At 32.8% G+C, this 18,595-nt stretch overlaps 1 protein-coding gene across 3 annotated transcripts in view; it reads left to right on the top strand.

The window, feature by feature from the left end:
- Positions 1–18,526, top strand: part of BDP1 (BDP1 general transcription factor IIIB subunit) — a 69,116-nt gene extending 50,590 nt beyond the window's left edge. For all 3 annotated transcript variants that reach the window (XM_072958542.1, XM_072958541.1, XM_072958543.1), the window contains 12 exons: positions 396–488; positions 1,553–1,778; positions 2,250–2,407; positions 4,310–4,460; positions 4,669–4,849; positions 7,031–7,094; positions 7,454–7,640; positions 8,387–8,588; positions 11,928–11,967; positions 12,605–12,869; positions 14,242–14,488; positions 15,792–18,526. In XM_072958542.1, coding sequence (XP_072814643.1) covers positions 396–488; positions 1,553–1,778; positions 2,250–2,407; positions 4,310–4,460; positions 4,669–4,849; positions 7,031–7,094; positions 7,454–7,640; positions 8,387–8,588; positions 11,928–11,967; positions 12,605–12,869; positions 14,242–14,488; positions 15,792–15,923 — 1,946 coding nt within the window. In that variant the 3' untranslated portion in view covers positions 15,924–18,526. The remainder of the gene's footprint in view (positions 1–395; positions 489–1,552; positions 1,779–2,249; positions 2,408–4,309; positions 4,461–4,668; positions 4,850–7,030; positions 7,095–7,453; positions 7,641–8,386; positions 8,589–11,927; positions 11,968–12,604; positions 12,870–14,241; positions 14,489–15,791) is intronic.
- Positions 18,527–18,595: the final 69 nt, after the last annotated feature.

Raw genomic sequence — 18,595 nt, 5'->3', positions numbered from 1 at the left:
TTGTAGTATATAAGTTGAACAAAATAATACCCTAGGAAGGGATTAATGGCACTGAGTGTTTTGAAATTTGTTACTAGAGGACAAACATCTGAATTAAAATTATTTTTTAATTTTAATTTTTAAAATTAATTAATTAAAAATTTTTGAGGTAATTAGGTTTATTTATTTTTTGTTATTATTGTTTTTTTTAATGGAGGTACAGGAATTGAATCCAGGACCTGTGCTTGCTAAGCACTGCACTCTGCCACTGAGCTATACACCCCCATTTTAATTTTTTTTAAACTGAGGTATAGTTGATTTATAATGTTGTGTTAGTTTCAGAATTATTTTCTAAGCAGACAAAGTTAAATTTCTAGGTTCATTCTTCTATTTTAATATTGGTATTTTCTCACAAGGTACCAATGATGGAAGCACCGAAGCTGCCATAACTTTACTGACAATGGGAGATCTGGTGTTGCAGTCAGAGATAAATACAGAACAGAGTCATGGTAAGAATAAAATATAAGTCCTACAAAAAAGAGAAACCTTTGAAATCCAACTTTTAAGTAATTATGTCCATATTTGAGTAATAAGTGAATACCTGCCTTTTATATTTGAAATTGGCATCACTTTGTTGTTTTTCCAGAAAAGGTAATATGTGTGCATTGATCTATCCTACTTACTTGGCCTCTAAATGTCATGGCCACCATTTCCAGATAGTGCACTTGGTTTATTAAGAATTTGTATTCGTGGAATAATTAATCTAGTGAATCCTTTACCTTTATCATCATAAACATCATTGGTTAACTGAGCTCATTGATCACTGATCACTTTCTACGTGTTTCTTTAGTAAAGGAGCTGCTGCTTTGGATAGTCTTCACAGTTACTTGACAGTCACATGTAGTGTGAAGGGACAGTTGCAGTCACTGAGATGCTTTAGACTATTCTGTTAGTTTGGATTGAGCCAAAAAATACGTCAACCCAGATTTTTAGTATTTTAGATTGATATAGAGAAGACTTTACTGTCTTCTTCTCTTTAAATATCTTCTACTTTAAGTACATTAAATGAATAATTATGTTAATTATGATCCTGTTAATTATTTTAATTGCTAATGAGTAGCCTGCCATTTATATTAGGTGTCAGAATTTTAGACCCGTAACTATATATTTATCAGAAAAGTCTCTGATTTGTGTTCCCTGAAGGGCTCCTTTTTCAATGGCAGAGTATTGCATTGGAGCCTGTCACAAATGTCTAGAACATAAAATACAGGTTTTAAGAAATTGTAAATCAAGATAATCCTATCTTGAAATTCAGCTGAGGTTATATAGTTACTGAAAGCAACAAAAATATTTATTTTTACTTATAACAAAAAAATTTCAGTCTGTAAGAATTATTAAACTTAGGTCAAATCTCTGACATGAAATATGAGATCATAAATTTAAACTTGGAGACTAGAAGAGCAAACTTTAAAAATAATATAGTATTTAATAATTACTGAACGTTGAAGGGTTTATTTTACTTGGACATTTATTTGTATTGGGTCAATTTTAATTTTCTGCTTTTTTTTTGCAGTAGGAGTATGTGTACTTCCTGATATTCATTCAGAGGATCAAAGTCATATTCCTTTTAGCCCAGATAATATAAACTACAAAACTGTTCAGGAATGTCAGGAACCTTCTTCACCTGTCCATAGTACATCTCCATCATTAGAAGAAAACAAGATTGTATTGGAGGAACAAAGTACTAAAGAAGAAGTTGGTTTAATGGAGGAAGTAAAGGAGAATGCTGTGTCATCCAGGTTTATTTTGCTTTATCAAACTACTATTATTTTTTGAATTTTACAAAAGAATTATAGTGTTCAATTAATAAATATACATAAACCAGCCATCAGTTTGGCTAACAGCTTTGAGTAACATTTGTATAAATATAAAGTGAGCAGTGGTAATTTTTTATTCTTTAAAGTAAGGATTGGTGATTTTGATTTTAGTTTAATGGTTTGCATATTAAAATTACCACAATGCATGTTTGGAGCTTTAATGAAATAGTTTTATGTAAATATAGTTCCTGTTTGACAGACATAGTCCAAATTCTTTTCCCTTCTCAAGAGTTTTGGGTAAGTTACTACCGCATAATTTTAGCTTTGAGAAATGACACTTACGTGGCACCTGAGAAGGTGGCATGTAACTGTGTCAATTCAAGGTAGAATGTCTCAGTGTGAGAGAGTTCTTACACAGTTGATCAATTTCTCTCTCTTCCCATCTCTTTCTAGGACTACAACTTCTGAAGTGACTGATAATTTGAGAACGAGTATATTTGCCAAGCCTAAGCCAAATATGAAGAAGATTTTTGAGACCAGCAGTTTTGGTACTCATCAGGAGTTTCCTAGTTTGTTTATAGCCAAAGGAGAAGAAGTGGAAATTCAAAGAGGTAAATTTTATTGTTCCCTTGAAAGTTACGCAGCTACTTGACACAAGAAATTTCATAAGCATTTCAAATGAAATATTCAGTCGTTAAAGTTATTTTAACTATTAAAAAGTTAAAACATACAAAAAGTAGAATGAGCTATAAAATAAATACCCATAAATCCACCATCTAGTTTCAGTAATTATTACCATTTTGTTTTATTTACTTGATGAAATTTTCTCTTTGTATATATTTTTTTCTGTGTGTCTGTGTTTATACATGAATACTCAAGCAAATATTTCTTTTAAGTGTACATGCATGTGGCAAAAAATAAGACAGTACCGAAAAGGCAGAAATTTTAGAAATTCCCTCCTTCTTTGATTCCCAGTCCCCCAATCCCATTTCTGATGGCAAACTACTGTTAACAGTTTTTGTTGTAGACTTCCAGAAATGTTTCATACATGTAAGCATCTAAACAAGGTGTGTGTATATACATAGACAGATATACATACACGCACACACATACACACACACACGTGTACGCATATATATTGCTTTCAAAAGAACAAAAATATATGCATACTATACCATAAATATTGTTCAATGCTTTTTAAAATAACAGTTCTGTTGAGATAATTCACCATAGAATTTGCCCATTTAAAGTGTACAGTTTAATGGTTAGTATATTTGCCTTTAGTGTATTATAAATAATGCTGTTAAGAACACTTGATGTGTAAGTTATTGTGTGGACGTATGTTTTCATTTCTCTGGGTTTATACCTACAAGTGGAATTGCTGGGTCAATGGTAATTCTGTGTTTAACCTTTTGAGGAACTGCCAGACTTTTGAAAAAGTGTCTGCAGCATTTTATATTTTCACCAACAATCTGTAAGGGTTTCAGTTTCTCTACATCTTCCCAGACACTTGTTATTATTTGTCTCTTTGCTTATAGGTCTCTTAGAGGGTATGAAGTGCTATCTCATGGCGGTTTTGATTTGCATTTTCCTGTTGACTAATGTTGAGTCTCTTTTCATGTGTTTCTTTATCTTCTTTAGAGAAATGTATCTTCAGATCTATGCTCATTTTAGAATTGGGTATCTGTCTTTTTCTTATTTTGAGTTCTGTATATATATTAGTGCTTTCTGTTTTTAAAGATTAATATATTGAAAAAATTTTTCTGTATGATTGCAGAGTGCTCTTAATTTATTTTTCAGTGGCCTCACTGTATTGTGATGGACATGTTGAAACCCCGTCCCACTTCCTTTTCTACCTCCCCTCCCTGCCAAGGGCCCAGCCTTTAGGGTACTAGTGAGAACAGGAAAAGCAGTGCAAGTAGTAGGCTGCCTAGGTTCTCTTCAGCCCCATATATAGAAGATCTGGATAGTTAGCATCATCTTTTCCCTGTTTCGGGATTTCCTTTCAGCCAGTAATGCTGGTGGTTCAGTTCGTTAATTCATTACTTTGGCTTGAACAGTACCGAGAAGCTTTCTTAATGTGCAGGCTCAGGTTTTATCTCTGTTACACAGAAGTCATTTTCTTCCCCTTTGTGATATTATTCTTTGCAGAAGAGTTCTCTCCCCAACACTTCTCATAAAGCAGAACCAACCAGACCTCATATGTTCCTGCCTCTGAATCTCTCTTGTGTATAGATTTTTGATTATACTGCTATTATGATAAAGTATAGATAGAATTGCTGTGGCTATCAGGAGTGAAATATGTGCAGTGCAGAATCATTAATCACCTCATGTATGTTAAAAAGTGTAAGTGCCCCAGACCACCTTTCTGCCATGTGAATAAGCTTGGTTTTTAGATTAAGAGTTTGGAAGAGCCACTACCTAGTGATCTTTAAAGAAAGAATTATGTTTCTAATATGGCGATTATAATTGTACTGTTTTGGGCTATATTTTAAATGTGTTTTTTATTTAAGAAACTGAGAAAAATGCTTCTAAAGGAACTGAATTAGAAGATAAAAACCTTGAATCAGTTACAACAGCGGAGAGTAAGGAGCAGAGCAAATTGGCATGTGTACATAGTATTGAAGAAATCAGTATTTCACAAGAAGCAAGCCTAACTGAAAGGTAAAAGAGGAAAGAGGTCCTGGGATTTGGTTTATGTTCTCTTTCAACTGTAGCCATAAGCTATAACTGTAAGAATTTGTTCTATTGCATTAAATATATCTTAAAAATTTAAAAACCATTGAATTAGGTAAACTTTGACATACCCAACTCTAAACATTATTCTGTGGTTGTCAGCTTAATTTCAGATACATACTAATCTGTCTTGCAGAAATAAAGGTCAAGAAGAGGAATCTGGAGAGGTTCAGATATCGTCTGTTGCTCCAGTTGTTTCTTCTGAGACAGCGCCCCACATGCTTGGTTCGGGTACAGGTCCTGGTGAGAGTTCTATTGAAGAGCCCCTGAGAAAGGACTATAATGGAGACAGTGTGCTTATGCTTCATGTGCCAGAGGTATTATATAAAATATAATAGGGGGTGGCTCACTGTTTATTCCTCATTAAAAAAGTTAAGTTGTAATTTACACACAATAAACTTCACCCCTTTTAGTGTACAGTTCTTCAAGTTTTGATAAACATATATAGTCATATAACCAATACATGAGCAATTCCATAACTCCCAAAGTTTTCCAGTGCCCTTTTTCAGTCACTCCTCTCCACCCCTAGCTCCTGACAACCACTGATCTATTTTCTTTCCTTATAGTGTTGCCTTTGTAAGAATGTATTGTGATAGAATTTTTATTGTGTTTTTGGTCTCTGAAACGTAGAGATAAAATAACCAGTACCTAGCTTTGTTGTAAAAGCTTTGAAAAAGGAAGTGTTTTGTACACAGAGAACTCTTGCTTCTTAGCTCGTAGATCAGAGAAGTTCGTTTTCAGAGCATGTATTGAGATGTTACATGTCCAGCACTCTGTGAGATACTGGATATACAAAGTTGTGAGAAACAGACAAGTAAATGAATGGTTAATCTCAGTCTGGAAGGTTCTATGAAAGAGAGTTGTGTAAGACTCGATAGGAGTGGACGTCAACCCAATCCAATGAAATCAATCTCTGGGGGGACTAAGGCCCAGGCATTAGCATCTTTTTTTTTTTTAAAAAAAAGTACCCCAGATTATTCTGTTGTGTACCCAGCAGAGAGAGAATCCTTGATCTGGAAGAACAAATATGAATTAACCGGTTAAAGGGAGAGGAAGATGTACAAAAGAATAAGTGTGAAACAGCATGACATGCTCAGGGACTATATAAGTAGTTATGAATGGAATGTAAATGAAGAAAGTGGTTAGAGATGAAGTTAGATAGGTAGCCTGAGGACAGATCTTAAAAGGAATTTATGACTTGCTAAGGAATTTGGGTTACATCCAGACTTAGGGGATTTTCCCCTGACCCCCAGCTTTCTCATGTTTACATTTTATTTTGAAGTAATTTCAGATTTAGAGAAAAGTTGTAAGAATCTTACATAGAACTCTCAAATGTTAACATTTTGCTTCATTTGCATGGGTACCTAGCTAAAGCATTATTCTCTTTCTCTGTGTTGCTCTTAATCCTGATAGATAATTTTAAAAAACTGAACCTTCAATGGTTCAGTTTTTTAAAATTAAGATGCAGATGCGAGCCTTCACCCACAAATACTCCAGCTTGTCTTTGATAAGTATAAGGACATTCTCTTACAAAGAAATAGCAATACTATTACGTACTAGATATTTGCATACTACCCACCATTGATGTAATCGCATTACCTAACATACAGTTCCAGTCAAGCCTCTTATATTGCATTTAGTTGTCATTTATTCTTACTCTTTTAATCTAGAGTAGTCCTCCTGCCTTTTTTCCTCTTTTGTGTACTTGACATTTTAGAAGAGTCCAAGGTAGTCTTACAGTCCAGGTTTTCTTTTTTTGTTGCTTCTTCATTATTAGATGCAGGTTAAACGTTTTTGGGCAAGAATACTACGTAAGTGATGTTTTGTTCTTCCTTTTGCATCATATCAGGGACACATAATATCACTTTGTCCCATTATTGATGATCCTGGCTGATCACTTGGCTAGAATGGTGCCTACCAGATTTTTCTCCATTATAACACTATCTTTTCTACTTAGTAATTTAGCATGCATTGATGATTCTTGCGTGAATCAATTACTGACATTGTTGGTTGCAAAATCAAAGTTTTATGATATTAAGCAGTAGAGAATTACAATCAGAATTGCATTTTAGAGAAAACAGTGTTTGCTATTTTGTGGAAAACAGACTGGAGGGAGCCATGCTGGAGGCAAGGAGACCAGTTTGCTTTCATACACATGATCCTGCTAGTAGTGCAGTGGCTGCTGTGATGAGGATAGAGAAGGTTGAGGGCTTTGCATCTCCCTCTCCTGTTACTTCAGAAGTATTTCATAGCCTGCACATTTTCCACAATTTAGTCTAAATTTTTTTCTGATATGTATATATATATATGTTTATTATGAATTTTATGAATCAAAAGTTTATTGGTACAACTAAAGGTTTTAAAATACTTGAAAAATTGTATATAGTTAGGTAAGATTTTGAGTTTTGAAACAGTAACTGTTCATCATATATTGTCAGGAAAACTTCGTAAAACAGATTTGGTCAACCTCACTCTTTTATTTTAATTTGTTATGGCAGTGTACACCAACTAGTATTCCAGAAGTCCAACAAAAGAATGTAAATAATCCTCAAGACCTAACAGGTAGGATAATCTGCTTCAGTAGTATCATAGAACCTAGTAGTATGGTTTGTAATCCCCATTTAACTGTGGAAAAACAAAGCAGTTCTTGTTGGTCCATGATAGCCTTTAAAAAAACGCAAAAAAACCCCAAAATTTGAAATACTTTGTGTAAAAGTTTTGTTGTTCAGAATTGTAAGTCTTCTCCATAGTGAATCATCTTTATCCTTTATTACTTTTTATTTATTTCTTGAGGGGGGATATAATTTAGTTTTTTATTCTTGTGGATGAGTTGTCATGAGACTTTTTAGAAATGAAATAAATTAATGATTTTCTGTTGTTTCATAGTTCAGTTTTCATTATTAACTTTTAAACTTTGATAGTGAATCTAGTTGCTAACGTAAATCAAGATGGTGAGGATGAACAAGCATTCATTTTAACTCTGGTGGAAATCCCAACCAATGCAGTGGAAGAATTTGCTGATACCACTACGCAGTTAATGCCAAACCCTTTACTGCCAGCACCCATATTGGTCAAATCAGTGAATACAGAGGAAAAGGAGGACATGAGGTAATGAATGAGCTTAACTTTTTGCTAGGGATAAAGATGCTTTATGAATTGAATAGTATTGATTGAGCAAACTTCACCAACATTATTTGTAATTATCTTGGAGATTTTTTTAGTAATTACGTGATAAGTTAGAGAAGAAATCATTCATTTTATATCTGATATAGATGCCACTTAAATGTATAATACTTTCATATGGAACTCTTTTTGGTATTTTAAGTATTTTGAAAGCTAACAAAAATTTAGCAGTCTGGATCATTAAGTGGCATCTATTAAAGGTGTAATTACTTTGTAAACGTATATATGTTAAATTGTGAAATAAATATACATTTGCAGAAAGTTGGAAAGAGTACTAAGAGGATACATTTTTGAATATTTTTGATACTCATTTTAATTCTTTGCCATAGAATTCTTAAGTTGTATTTTAATAGTCATTGTTTAAGATGTTTGTCTATCGAGTAACGTCAGAAATTGAAGCCTTTTATATTAAGAAAAGACATTTTAGACTAAAATTTAACTTTACTGATAAGGAAAACACTTTTTATACTTCAGATTTAATTCAGGATTACAGAATGCAAGTTACAAGCCTTTAAATATGAATGGAGCTCAAAACTAGCATTTTTGGGGCCGTGGCTATGTATATATTAGTTTTAAGTCACTTTGAAGTTTTTTAGCAGTTTTAATTGGAATAGTTCAGCCTTTTAACCTCATTAAGTAACTGGTTCAATATGTTTGTGTTTTCTTTGCAGTGTGAGTTTTCCGGTAACTTCAGTTGGTCAGAATGCCGTTTGTTTATCTAATTCCGAAAGAGATGATTCTGAAAAGCCTGTTAATTTGGACCTTGTATCTAGGAAGAGATTGTATAGTAGACTTGGTGAAAGTGACCATGTTCCTCCTGCCAAAAAAAGTTTGCTCAGTTCAAGAGACGATCGTCAGAAATACACCTCTGAGGTAAGAGAATTGTTAAGCAGGTGAGATGGCCGTATTACAACCAATCTATTTCTGTTTTTTTCCTTTAGACTCTTTATATAAAGATAGTTCTAATACTTCTCACCATGAGTATTCCAGATAAAATCGGTTTTGAATTTTCACTTGCAACCAGTTCCAGGTGAAAATTGGTGAATATTAACCAGGAAACGCATTCCCAGCTCAGTGTCATTGGCTGAAAATAAGGCTGAAAGCACCATAAGGATCTGGATCTTGGCTGTACCATTTAACAGCTGTGGGATCTTAGGCAAGATACTTTACCTTTCTGAACGAGTTCCCTGTTGTGTACGATGGTAATAGTGATATCATCACTACCATTATCATAATGCTTAAAGCTTCCTCTTGCTCTTAGGAATAAAACCAGAACTTGTAAGGCCCTGTATTTATCAGGCTATTTTCTCTGTCTCATCTCATCTTATGCTGATCTCTGCCTCACTCTCTAGCCATATGGCCCATCTATCAGTTTCATGAATGCACTGTATTCCTTCATGTCCCAGTGTTTCTTTTGCTGTCTCTCCTTTATGAAACATTACCTTGCAAAACATAGACTTTTTTAGCTCAATCATTAGTACCTCAGGGAAGCCTGACAGACTACCACAAGCTACTGTTGTAGGTTTTTGTTTCTGGTGCTCATCATAATGTACTACGCTATGAGGAAGTTAATTTAGAATCTGTATTCTCAAAGTGACAGCTGAAGACCAGTAGTCCTTAGATGATAGCAGACAACAGAGGTGGTGTATTCTATATCTGATAGGTAAAAAATGGTATCCCAGAGTAGTTATTAATTTCTCTTATTACGAGTAAGGTTGAATATTTTTTCATATGGTTAAGAGCCAATTGTATTTCCTTTCCTGCAAAGGGACTCTGTGTTCTTTACCCATTTTTCAATTGAGTTGTGGATCTTTTTCTCACAGATTTGGGGGAACTCTCTGTTTTGTATGTCTGATATGAATTGCAACTGTTTTTTCTCAGTTGTCTTTAGACTCTACTTTTTGTGGCTTTCCCATGCAGATTTTTTGGGGTAATTTTTTTTTTTTTGCAGGGGGAGGGGCAGAGGTAACTAGGTTTATTCATTTATGTAATGGAGGCATTGGGGATAGAACCCAGGACCTTGTGCATGCTAAGCACGCACTCTACCACTCTGCTATACCCTCCCTCCTTGGTTAACTTTTTTAATACGAAAATTTTCAAACATTTAAAAAGGTAGACGGGCTATTAGAGTGTATCCGTATGTACCAGGCATCCAGTTTCAACATTTTATCAGCATTTGATGCAGATTGTTTTGTTTTGTTTTGAAAGGATTTAATAATATGGGAAAAAGATCACAGTAAATTACTACATTCAAAACAAGGTCACCAGTTTATAATATGCCATTTAAAAAATGATAGATGTACATTAGTGTGACTAAAAATATGAGAAATATGTATAATGTCTCGGGCTTATGTGTGATTTTTATTTTCTAAACTTTGTTTTCAGCAATTTATAATAAAAAATTGCTTATGAAAAGCCAATGTTGTAATTTTAAGTTCTAGGATGTGCACATACTTCATTCAGATAGACACACAAACATTATTTTTCTGTAATCAGATTAATCAGTCTGTTTATGTATGGCTTATAGAGATTATGTTAACACATTGAAAGGCTTCCTTCAATTTAATATAAATTGTTATAGTGAATATTATCTATTTGTTTAGAATTTATTTTGGTTTCAAGAGCAGTGTGACCAACTTAATTTTCCACAGATGCCTATTCATGTATCCCAGCACCATTTATTGAATAATTCATCTTTTCTCCACTGATTTAAAATCCCACTTTTGTTAGATATTAAATTCCCACATATATTTGGGTGTGTCCCTGAACTTTCTTCTGCATCAATTCACCTATTTGTTCTAGGGCCAGTTTCATACTGTTTTAATTATTTTAGCTTTTAAGTGCTTTAATTGCTTAAAGGAATAGTCTCTCCCACTCCCTGGCTTAAGAAAATTAAGAATTTTCTTTCTTTTTCAGGTTTTTCCTAGTTGCTTATATCTTCTGAAGTATATATAAATTTTAGAATTAGCTTATTCAGAGCTTTTTAAAAAATAAAAACCCTATTGTTACTTGTATTAGGAACATATTAACTTGACAGATTAACGTAGAGAAAATTAACATAAAAATTATGATGTTGAGTCTTCCTATCCAGAAACACAGTATGTCTTTCTCTTTGTTTCAGTATTTTGTGTCTCTCAGTGGCATTTTAATCTCTTCCTCATATAAATCTGGTACATTTCTTGTTAGGTTACCCCTAAGAATTTTATCTTTGTTGTTGTTATCACTGAGTTCTTCGTAATGTAGAGAGTTTTATTGAATTCCCCTCCCTGAATATAGTAATTTTTCAGTTGGTTCTCTTGAGTTTTCCGCATAAACAGTCATATCATCTGCAAATATAATTTTAATTCTTCTCTTCTACTGTTTATACCTTTAATTTCTTTCTCATTTCTAGTTATTTTGGCTAATATAACTCAAAAAAAGTCAAAGTAGTCCTGATAGTGAAATATTTTTCTTATTCCTGACTTTAATGGGAATACTTTCAGTGTTTATGAAGTTGGATGCTGGCTTTTGGATTGCAATAGTTATATTTTATGGTGTTAAGAAAACATAAATCTTGGGGGAAGGTATAGTTCAAGTGGTAGAGTGCATGCTTAACATGCATGACATCCTGGGTTTAATCTCCAGTACTTCCTAAATAAATAAAATAAGTAACCTAATCCTCCCTGCACCCCCCCCCCCAAATTAAAACAAAAAGAAAACGCCTGTCTATTAAATCTTAAGTTTTTTCCAAGAATGTATATTTTGAGACACTTTTCGTGTAAATTGAGAGATGATAATATTATTTTTCTCCTTATAGCTATTGATTTATATTAATAGGTTTTATAATATTGAATCATCTTTGCATTCCTGAAAGAAACTCTATTTGATTGTGATGTTTTAGTCTTTTGATGTGCTGCTGAATTATGCTTGAAATACTTCATTTGGCATTTTTGTGTTGTTGTGGAACTGGTTAGTTAATATCAATATTATTTTGATTTATAAAAGGCATTTTGAAGCGTTCCCTCTTCTGCTGTGCTCTGGAATAGCTTAAATAATAGTTACAATGTATTTTCCTAAATGTTTAGTAGAATTCCAATAAAACATGTCTGACCCTAGTGCTTTCTGGAAGAGTCAGGTTTTCTTTACTTAAAAAAGAAAGAAGGACATAAAATCAATTTTATTTGACAAATAGAGTTCTAATTTTTTTTTCTTTTGTAAATTTTCTTTTAACAGATGTGTTCAAAGGAATCAATAAATGTTCTGGAAGAAGCAGGTGAGTGAAATAAATTTTAATGTGACTGCATTTTGCTAAATACTCCCAATTATTTTTGATGCATCTTCTTTGAATTTGGGGTTGAAGCAGCCTTGTTCACTTTTCTCTAAGAATTATGCTTTTATTGTTGGAAATTTTGCTTCCCCGCTGAGATCTTGGATTTGGCACTTCAGTAGCCTGAAAAAGCTACTGTTATCCTGTAATTAATAGAAAACCACATGGCTATAGAATTTCCTGTGAAAACTCAACAACTACATTTTAGGGATTAGAAAAGTGGATATAAAGGAGTTTTAATACGGCCTTAGCTTTAGCCCAAGATTTGAAGGTGATCACTTTTTCATTTTGCTATTTCAAGAAATATTTATGGAGAAAGATTTTCTAAGTCAGAATATATTAGTACAAAAAAATACATTGGTACAACTATTTTGTGTCTGAATGCAGAAGCTGTTACTATAGCTTTTACCCATTATAATATTCCTAATAGTCTAGGTAACTCCACTAATTTATAATTTAGCTTACCCTTATTAGGGTAAGGTTTATGATAGAATATTATGGGTTTTATTCTTTAAATATTACAATTTAATTGGATATATTAATTTCAATATGCGTGCTTACCATTTGTTTTGTTTTTTTGAAGGGGAGGCTTGCAAGGGACAAGATAACTTCCCTACCTCTGGAAGTACACACGTAACTCCAGAACCTCAGAAAGAGCAACTTGAACCAACTTTTCAGAGTACTGGATCTAGAGCTTTTGATAAAATAACAGATACACAAGAAAAGAATACATCTCAGTTACCTCAGGATGAGAGAATTGTGTCTGATAAAAAAGAAAGAACTTGTGCTGCTTCTAAGTCTGAGCAAATGAATAACATTACATCGTCTTCCAAAACCCCACTATCCAGGTATCATAAGAAAATCTTTATTGAATGTTCTCTCCCGATATTTCTCTCAGTGGATAAATATAACCTACACAGAACAGGTGTAATATATGAATAAAGAGTAAGTCCAGTAGTAAGGATGGTGTTTTATAGTAGTGTCCCTCTGTCAGTAATGTGAAGGAATGGAGTGTCATCAAAGGAAATACAGTAATGTCGTACACTTTCATAGGACTGTTCCAGATAAATATACGTTCTATGTGACACTTAACTTTAAGTGCTGAATCTTTGACTTTTAGATAGAAAATGTTTAGAATTTGGTATTGCACACTTTCTTTTCCAGATTGTTCATGGTTATTATTTTGATAATTATTTATTCTACCATACAGTAGCTGCCAATTCAGATGTAGATGGTCTGAAACATAGATCTGACATCAGAAGTAGCTCTGGACATTGTTTTATTGAAGTCCCAAATAATGTGTGCATTTTTCTCTCTCGTGGCATAGCAGGGAGGTAAACCCTGGCTTTCTCCCTGCAAGAATTAAGTGTGAAATTTAAGCCCAAAGTCAGCTTCTCCCACATTATTTTCCTTATAATCTACAAGTGAGTCTTCTAGGTTATGGATAATTAGTGGCTTATTAGCAGCATGCAGATCATTAACATGGAGTTGGTGAGTTGGAGAGGGGAGGATATGTACTAGCCTCCACAAAAGGGAAGTGGGGAAAGTCATGTGTAGCTTGAAAAGGCCATATAAACCACAGAGTAAAGCTCAGCAGTATCTTTTCTGACTTTAGAGATGTGCTGAAATAGAATAGAAAATAGAGGGCAGCATCATGGGGGTTTGGGTTAAACATTGAGAAACAGTGTTCCAGAACAAGTTCAGCAAATTTTTTTTTTTAAAAATCATGTAGTAAATATTTTAGGCTTATGTGGACCATATGTCTCTGTTGCAACTACTTTCTGCATTTGTAGCACAAAAGCAATCATATATGTAAACAGATAAGTATGCTGTGTTCTAGTAAAACTTACTTACAGAATCAGTTTTTGCATTTGGCCTATGGAGCCTAGCTTGCCCCTGCTCTAAGGCCTTCCTACTCAAAGTGTGGTCCTGGGACCAGCAGAAGGGACATCATTTGAGAACTCACTAGAAATATAGAAACTCAGGCCCCACTCCCTGACCAGTTCATTCGGAATCTTCATTTTAATAAGATCCTCAGGTGATTTGTATGTACTTTTAAGCTTGAGAAAGTAATGCTCTAGAGTAAGCTTTGATCTTTGTCACAAGTATATGTCATGGCATAGTGTTATCACATGTGCCGTTTTAGCATTAATGGAAAGAAGTTTGTATTAAGAATGTTTTCCTGGATAGTCTTGAATATCTTTACATTTGTGTTTCTAGACCTGGCAGAAGACCCCTCGGATTTTTGTCTTTAATATGTTCAAAGAATAGTTTGGAGTCTGATGAACCTACTCAGGTTCATAGTAAAAAACGCCTAAAACCTCTTATACCTGTATCAAGACAGAATTTGAAAAGATCTAATCCACTCAATGAAAGCCAGAAAAAAACTCAAGAATCCTCTGAACTGCTTCCATCTCCAAGTGTTGTTAATACTCAATCTATGAATATTGATAGTACAGCAACTCAGGTATGTGATAACTACTGTTTGTTTATTTGTATAGAATGGGTTGGATATTAGACTCAACTAGGAGAAATACGGCAAAAATGGGCCATTTTTCACATTCATAGGTTAAGTACCTAGGAACAGAATTACTGGTCAAAAGGAATAATTATTCTTTTGACAGACAGGGCCTGATTGTCCTCCACAGAGATGATACCAGTTTCTGTTCTTATCAGCAGTGTATGAGGGGACTTTTATCCTCACACTAGCATATTATCGATCTTGTTCATGTTTGACATTCTTCATAGATTTAATGGACACATATGAGTGAGGTTGAACATCTCTTTATGTATTTCAGTCATTTATGCTTTTTCTGTGAACCATTTGTTCATATCATTTGATTTTTTTAAAAATTAGTTTTTTTCCATTATTGATTTTTAGAAACTCTTATAAAGAAAACCTTTTGTGATATAGGTTGCAGTTTTTTTTTTTTCCCTGTAGCATTTATCTTTTAATTTTTGTATATGGTGGTTTTCGCCATGCAGACCTTTTCTTTTATGCCTTCTGGCTCTCTTGTCATTTAAAAAGATACTCTCTCCTCCACTCTAGGATTATAAAACCATTTTCCCATGGTATTTTGTAGTAGAGTTTTAAAAATGTTTTTACATCTAAGTTGACTGATCCATCTAGAATTTATTTTGGTGAAGAATAGGTCTGTTTTGTGTGTGTGAGATGGTTATACAGTTATCCAACATTGCTTATTGGCTAATCCAACTTTTTTTTTTTTTCGGAAATACTGCTTTTATCAGATACTAAATTTCCATCTGCATGTGTTGGGGATATTTCTAGTCTTCTGTTCCGTTGATACGTATGTGTATTCCTAAGTATGCTAATTTTTTATAGGATTGATATGATTTGTGATGTTTCCTTATGTACTGGTCTGTTTCATGGATCCGTGTATTCTTATACTGGTCATTAAAATGTTTCTATTATAGATTTAATAATCTTATTTTTTTATATATGTATTTTTCATGGAAATTAGGGTAATCATGTGTATACTGTAGTTAACCTAATCATGTCTAGTATGTTTGTTGATTCTAATTTTATTATAACCAATGCTACAAATGTTTATCTTACTTATTAAAACTTACCTGTTTAGGATTATTTATTTAACAGCATAGAAATGAAATTACTGGGTCAGTGAGTATAAACATATTTAAAGCTCTTAATATTGATTGCTATATTGCTTTTCAAACAAATATCAATTTGGGATACCATTATCAATATATAAATGTTATATTGCATATTTATTTATTTTTTACCTTTTCAGGTTTCTTGTAATAGTCCCTTACCGAAAGAAGAATGTAAAAGTAGCCAAAACCGGATACCTGAAGAGGAGCCAACCACAGTCTCTGAATATTTCTTTAGTGATATCTTTATTGAAGTGGATGAAACAGAATGAAAGTCTTTTTTTTTTCCCCCCTTTTTTTTTAAGTCTAGGATTTCCAGAATCAACAAAGCAGTATTTAGAAAAAAGCATCACTGGCTGTTTATCTTTAGGTTGTTTTTGATATTTAATGGGCTTGATTTGAAGCTTTTATAATCAGTGAAAGACATTGCTGAGGTTCCTTTCATTCTGATTAATTCAGCATTTTGGAAGTACCAAGCAATTAAGACTGCTTTCCCAGACAGAAATAACAACTCTTGTTTACATGTTGACTCTTCTTGTGCTGAACATACATGGACATCTTGAAATGTCATGGATAAACGTCTCTGTATAAATCACAGTACCGATGTATTTGGAGGTGGATTGTATTTAACATTTGGTGGGCTTCTTTTGTGAAGGTTTTTTTCCTCTTTGTTTAGGGTTTTTTGTTTTGGGTTTTTGTTTTTGTTTTTTTGTTTTTTGGGTTTGTTCTGGATGGTGAAAGCCTTTTCAGTTGCCTCTAAGTATATGAAAGCAAATTGTGAAACTCACTTTAGTATGGTAAATGTTAAAAGCTTTTCTATTATCAGCTATTTGACCGAAAAATGTGTATTTTTCTAATTCATGTTGATGTAATATTAGTCCTAATTGAAGAACTAGTATTTAAACTTAAACTTATTATTTATAAAGATAAAACATCAAAAAGCTTATTTATTTTTAAATTTTTTATTTTAAAGAATATTCATTTTTATTTTTACCCCTCAGATTATGGGTAAAGAAGGCATTAATAAATTTGTTTGTCTCCTTTCCCTCTTTAATTTTTAAGATATTTAAAGTGATATAACAAAAAGTGTTTGGATAGTGTATATGTTTTGAATACATTTTTTCCTTGTAGTTTAGCATATTGACTTTGTACTGTGAATTTTGTTTTTCTTATTTCTTGGACAATCTCAGGATTTGTATGGGAAAAAAAACCCTTGACTTTATGAGGCGAATTTCCATACAAAACTCAATCTCTTTTACACACACATACACTCAAACACACACATTCCTTTTTTAAAAAACAATTTCTTGGTAGTTTTTTTCCCCATTAAATTCTGCTTAAGGAACACCTAGGCCTTTTTGCATTGAACATAATTGTGATGTTAAAAACAGAAAAAAAGATAACAGTAAGACTTTATTAAGTCAGTGAATATCATCAGTATGAATTTAAGGGTTGGTTTTAATTTTAAGATTTTGTGATTACTTAGGTAATTCTGTTATCTACCCATTTGGTGGTTTAAATTAAACTTCTCTAAGAGCAGATTTATCCTCTTATTTAAAAAGCTTCCTGGGTTGATAATACATTGGATCAGGAGTCAGAAACATTTTCTGCAAAATATTTTCAAGTTTATAGGCCAGATGCCCTCTGTGGCAACTACTCAACTCTGCCATTTCAGTATGAAAATGGCTACAGATAATATGATGCACATGGATGGATTGGGTTTTTAGTTTGACCTCTACATTAGACGGTTTTCTTACCTTAAGGTGCTGGTGTCATTACCTATGAGATATTTGTACTGAAGTTGTGAGTTGTGCCTAACAGTTAAAAACCATGTTGATTGCATTATGAAATCAGTATTTCAATTGGGAAACTATTTTAGTGTTTAGATAATTATGTTTGTAAATTGAAAAAAATGGTCAGTTTTCAGGTTCATTAGTAAAACAGGATATGGTTTGGCAAGTATAACAGTAATTCTAATTTATTAAAACAATTGATATTAGAGCATTTCTTATTCATTGCTTTATAGTGAAATTTATAGTTTAACTTTTTTTGTCATAAAGGAGGATCTATAAATCTGAGTGGAAATTCTCTATAGGTGTGCATTTATTTATTTCATGTGATTAACATGTCACAAGAATCATGGAATAAATTATTCATTGCTATTTTAATGCCCTGTTTTTATAAATTTTAAAAATTTCTGAGAAGCTTCTCTCAGTTAATGTTAGTTTGGGTGTTAAGTTGTCACAATTAAACTATTTTATTCCCTGTATTATATTACTTATTAACTCTGTTAATATCTGTCTCTTGTTCATCCACAATGAGTTAACTTTATGGAAGATGTTACTTACTGTAAAAAGGATAGTTTTATCTTTGGACATTCATTGTATTAGAGAATCAAGTCAGATAGCTCGGTTATTCTACTATTACATCCTTACAACTACTCTTGGAAAAAGAAACTTAATCAATGTATTTTCCTTACAAGATGGACTTGTTCACACTTGTGTTTAATTGAATTCATGTAAAGATGATGTTGTGAAGAATTAGTATTTTATAAATCTTAAAGAAGATATAATTAAAGGCCTTTATTACTTTTTTTTTGACTTTTCCTCCTGAACAGTTACATTTTAGCAAGTGATCAACATTATGGTTTGTTTAAAAGCCTAATTGTTGGTAAATGGTTGAGGCACAGATGAAAATATGAATATCCACTGTTTACCACCATGTTCTTTGAAATAGGATGACCATGTATACTGTCTTGCTTGAAGAAGTCTTTGACAAAAAAGCAATATCTGTCATTGTAAATTTTCTTGTTCTAAAGAAAACAGTTACGTTCTATAGATATATATTATGTAAATAAAAGTTATTTTATATTTTTCCTGTTGTGTCCTTTTTCTTTTCAAATGACTTAATAAAGATATTAATATTTAGTTAATGAAAAATAGTT

This window comes from Vicugna pacos, chromosome 3 (genome assembly GCF_048564905.1).
Source record: "Vicugna pacos chromosome 3, VicPac4, whole genome shotgun sequence".
Classification (NCBI taxonomy): Eukaryota; Metazoa; Chordata; class Mammalia; order Artiodactyla; family Camelidae; genus Vicugna; species Vicugna pacos.
The sequence above is the reverse complement of the archived record's forward strand: the minus strand, read 5'-3'. Positions and strand labels throughout refer to the sequence as shown.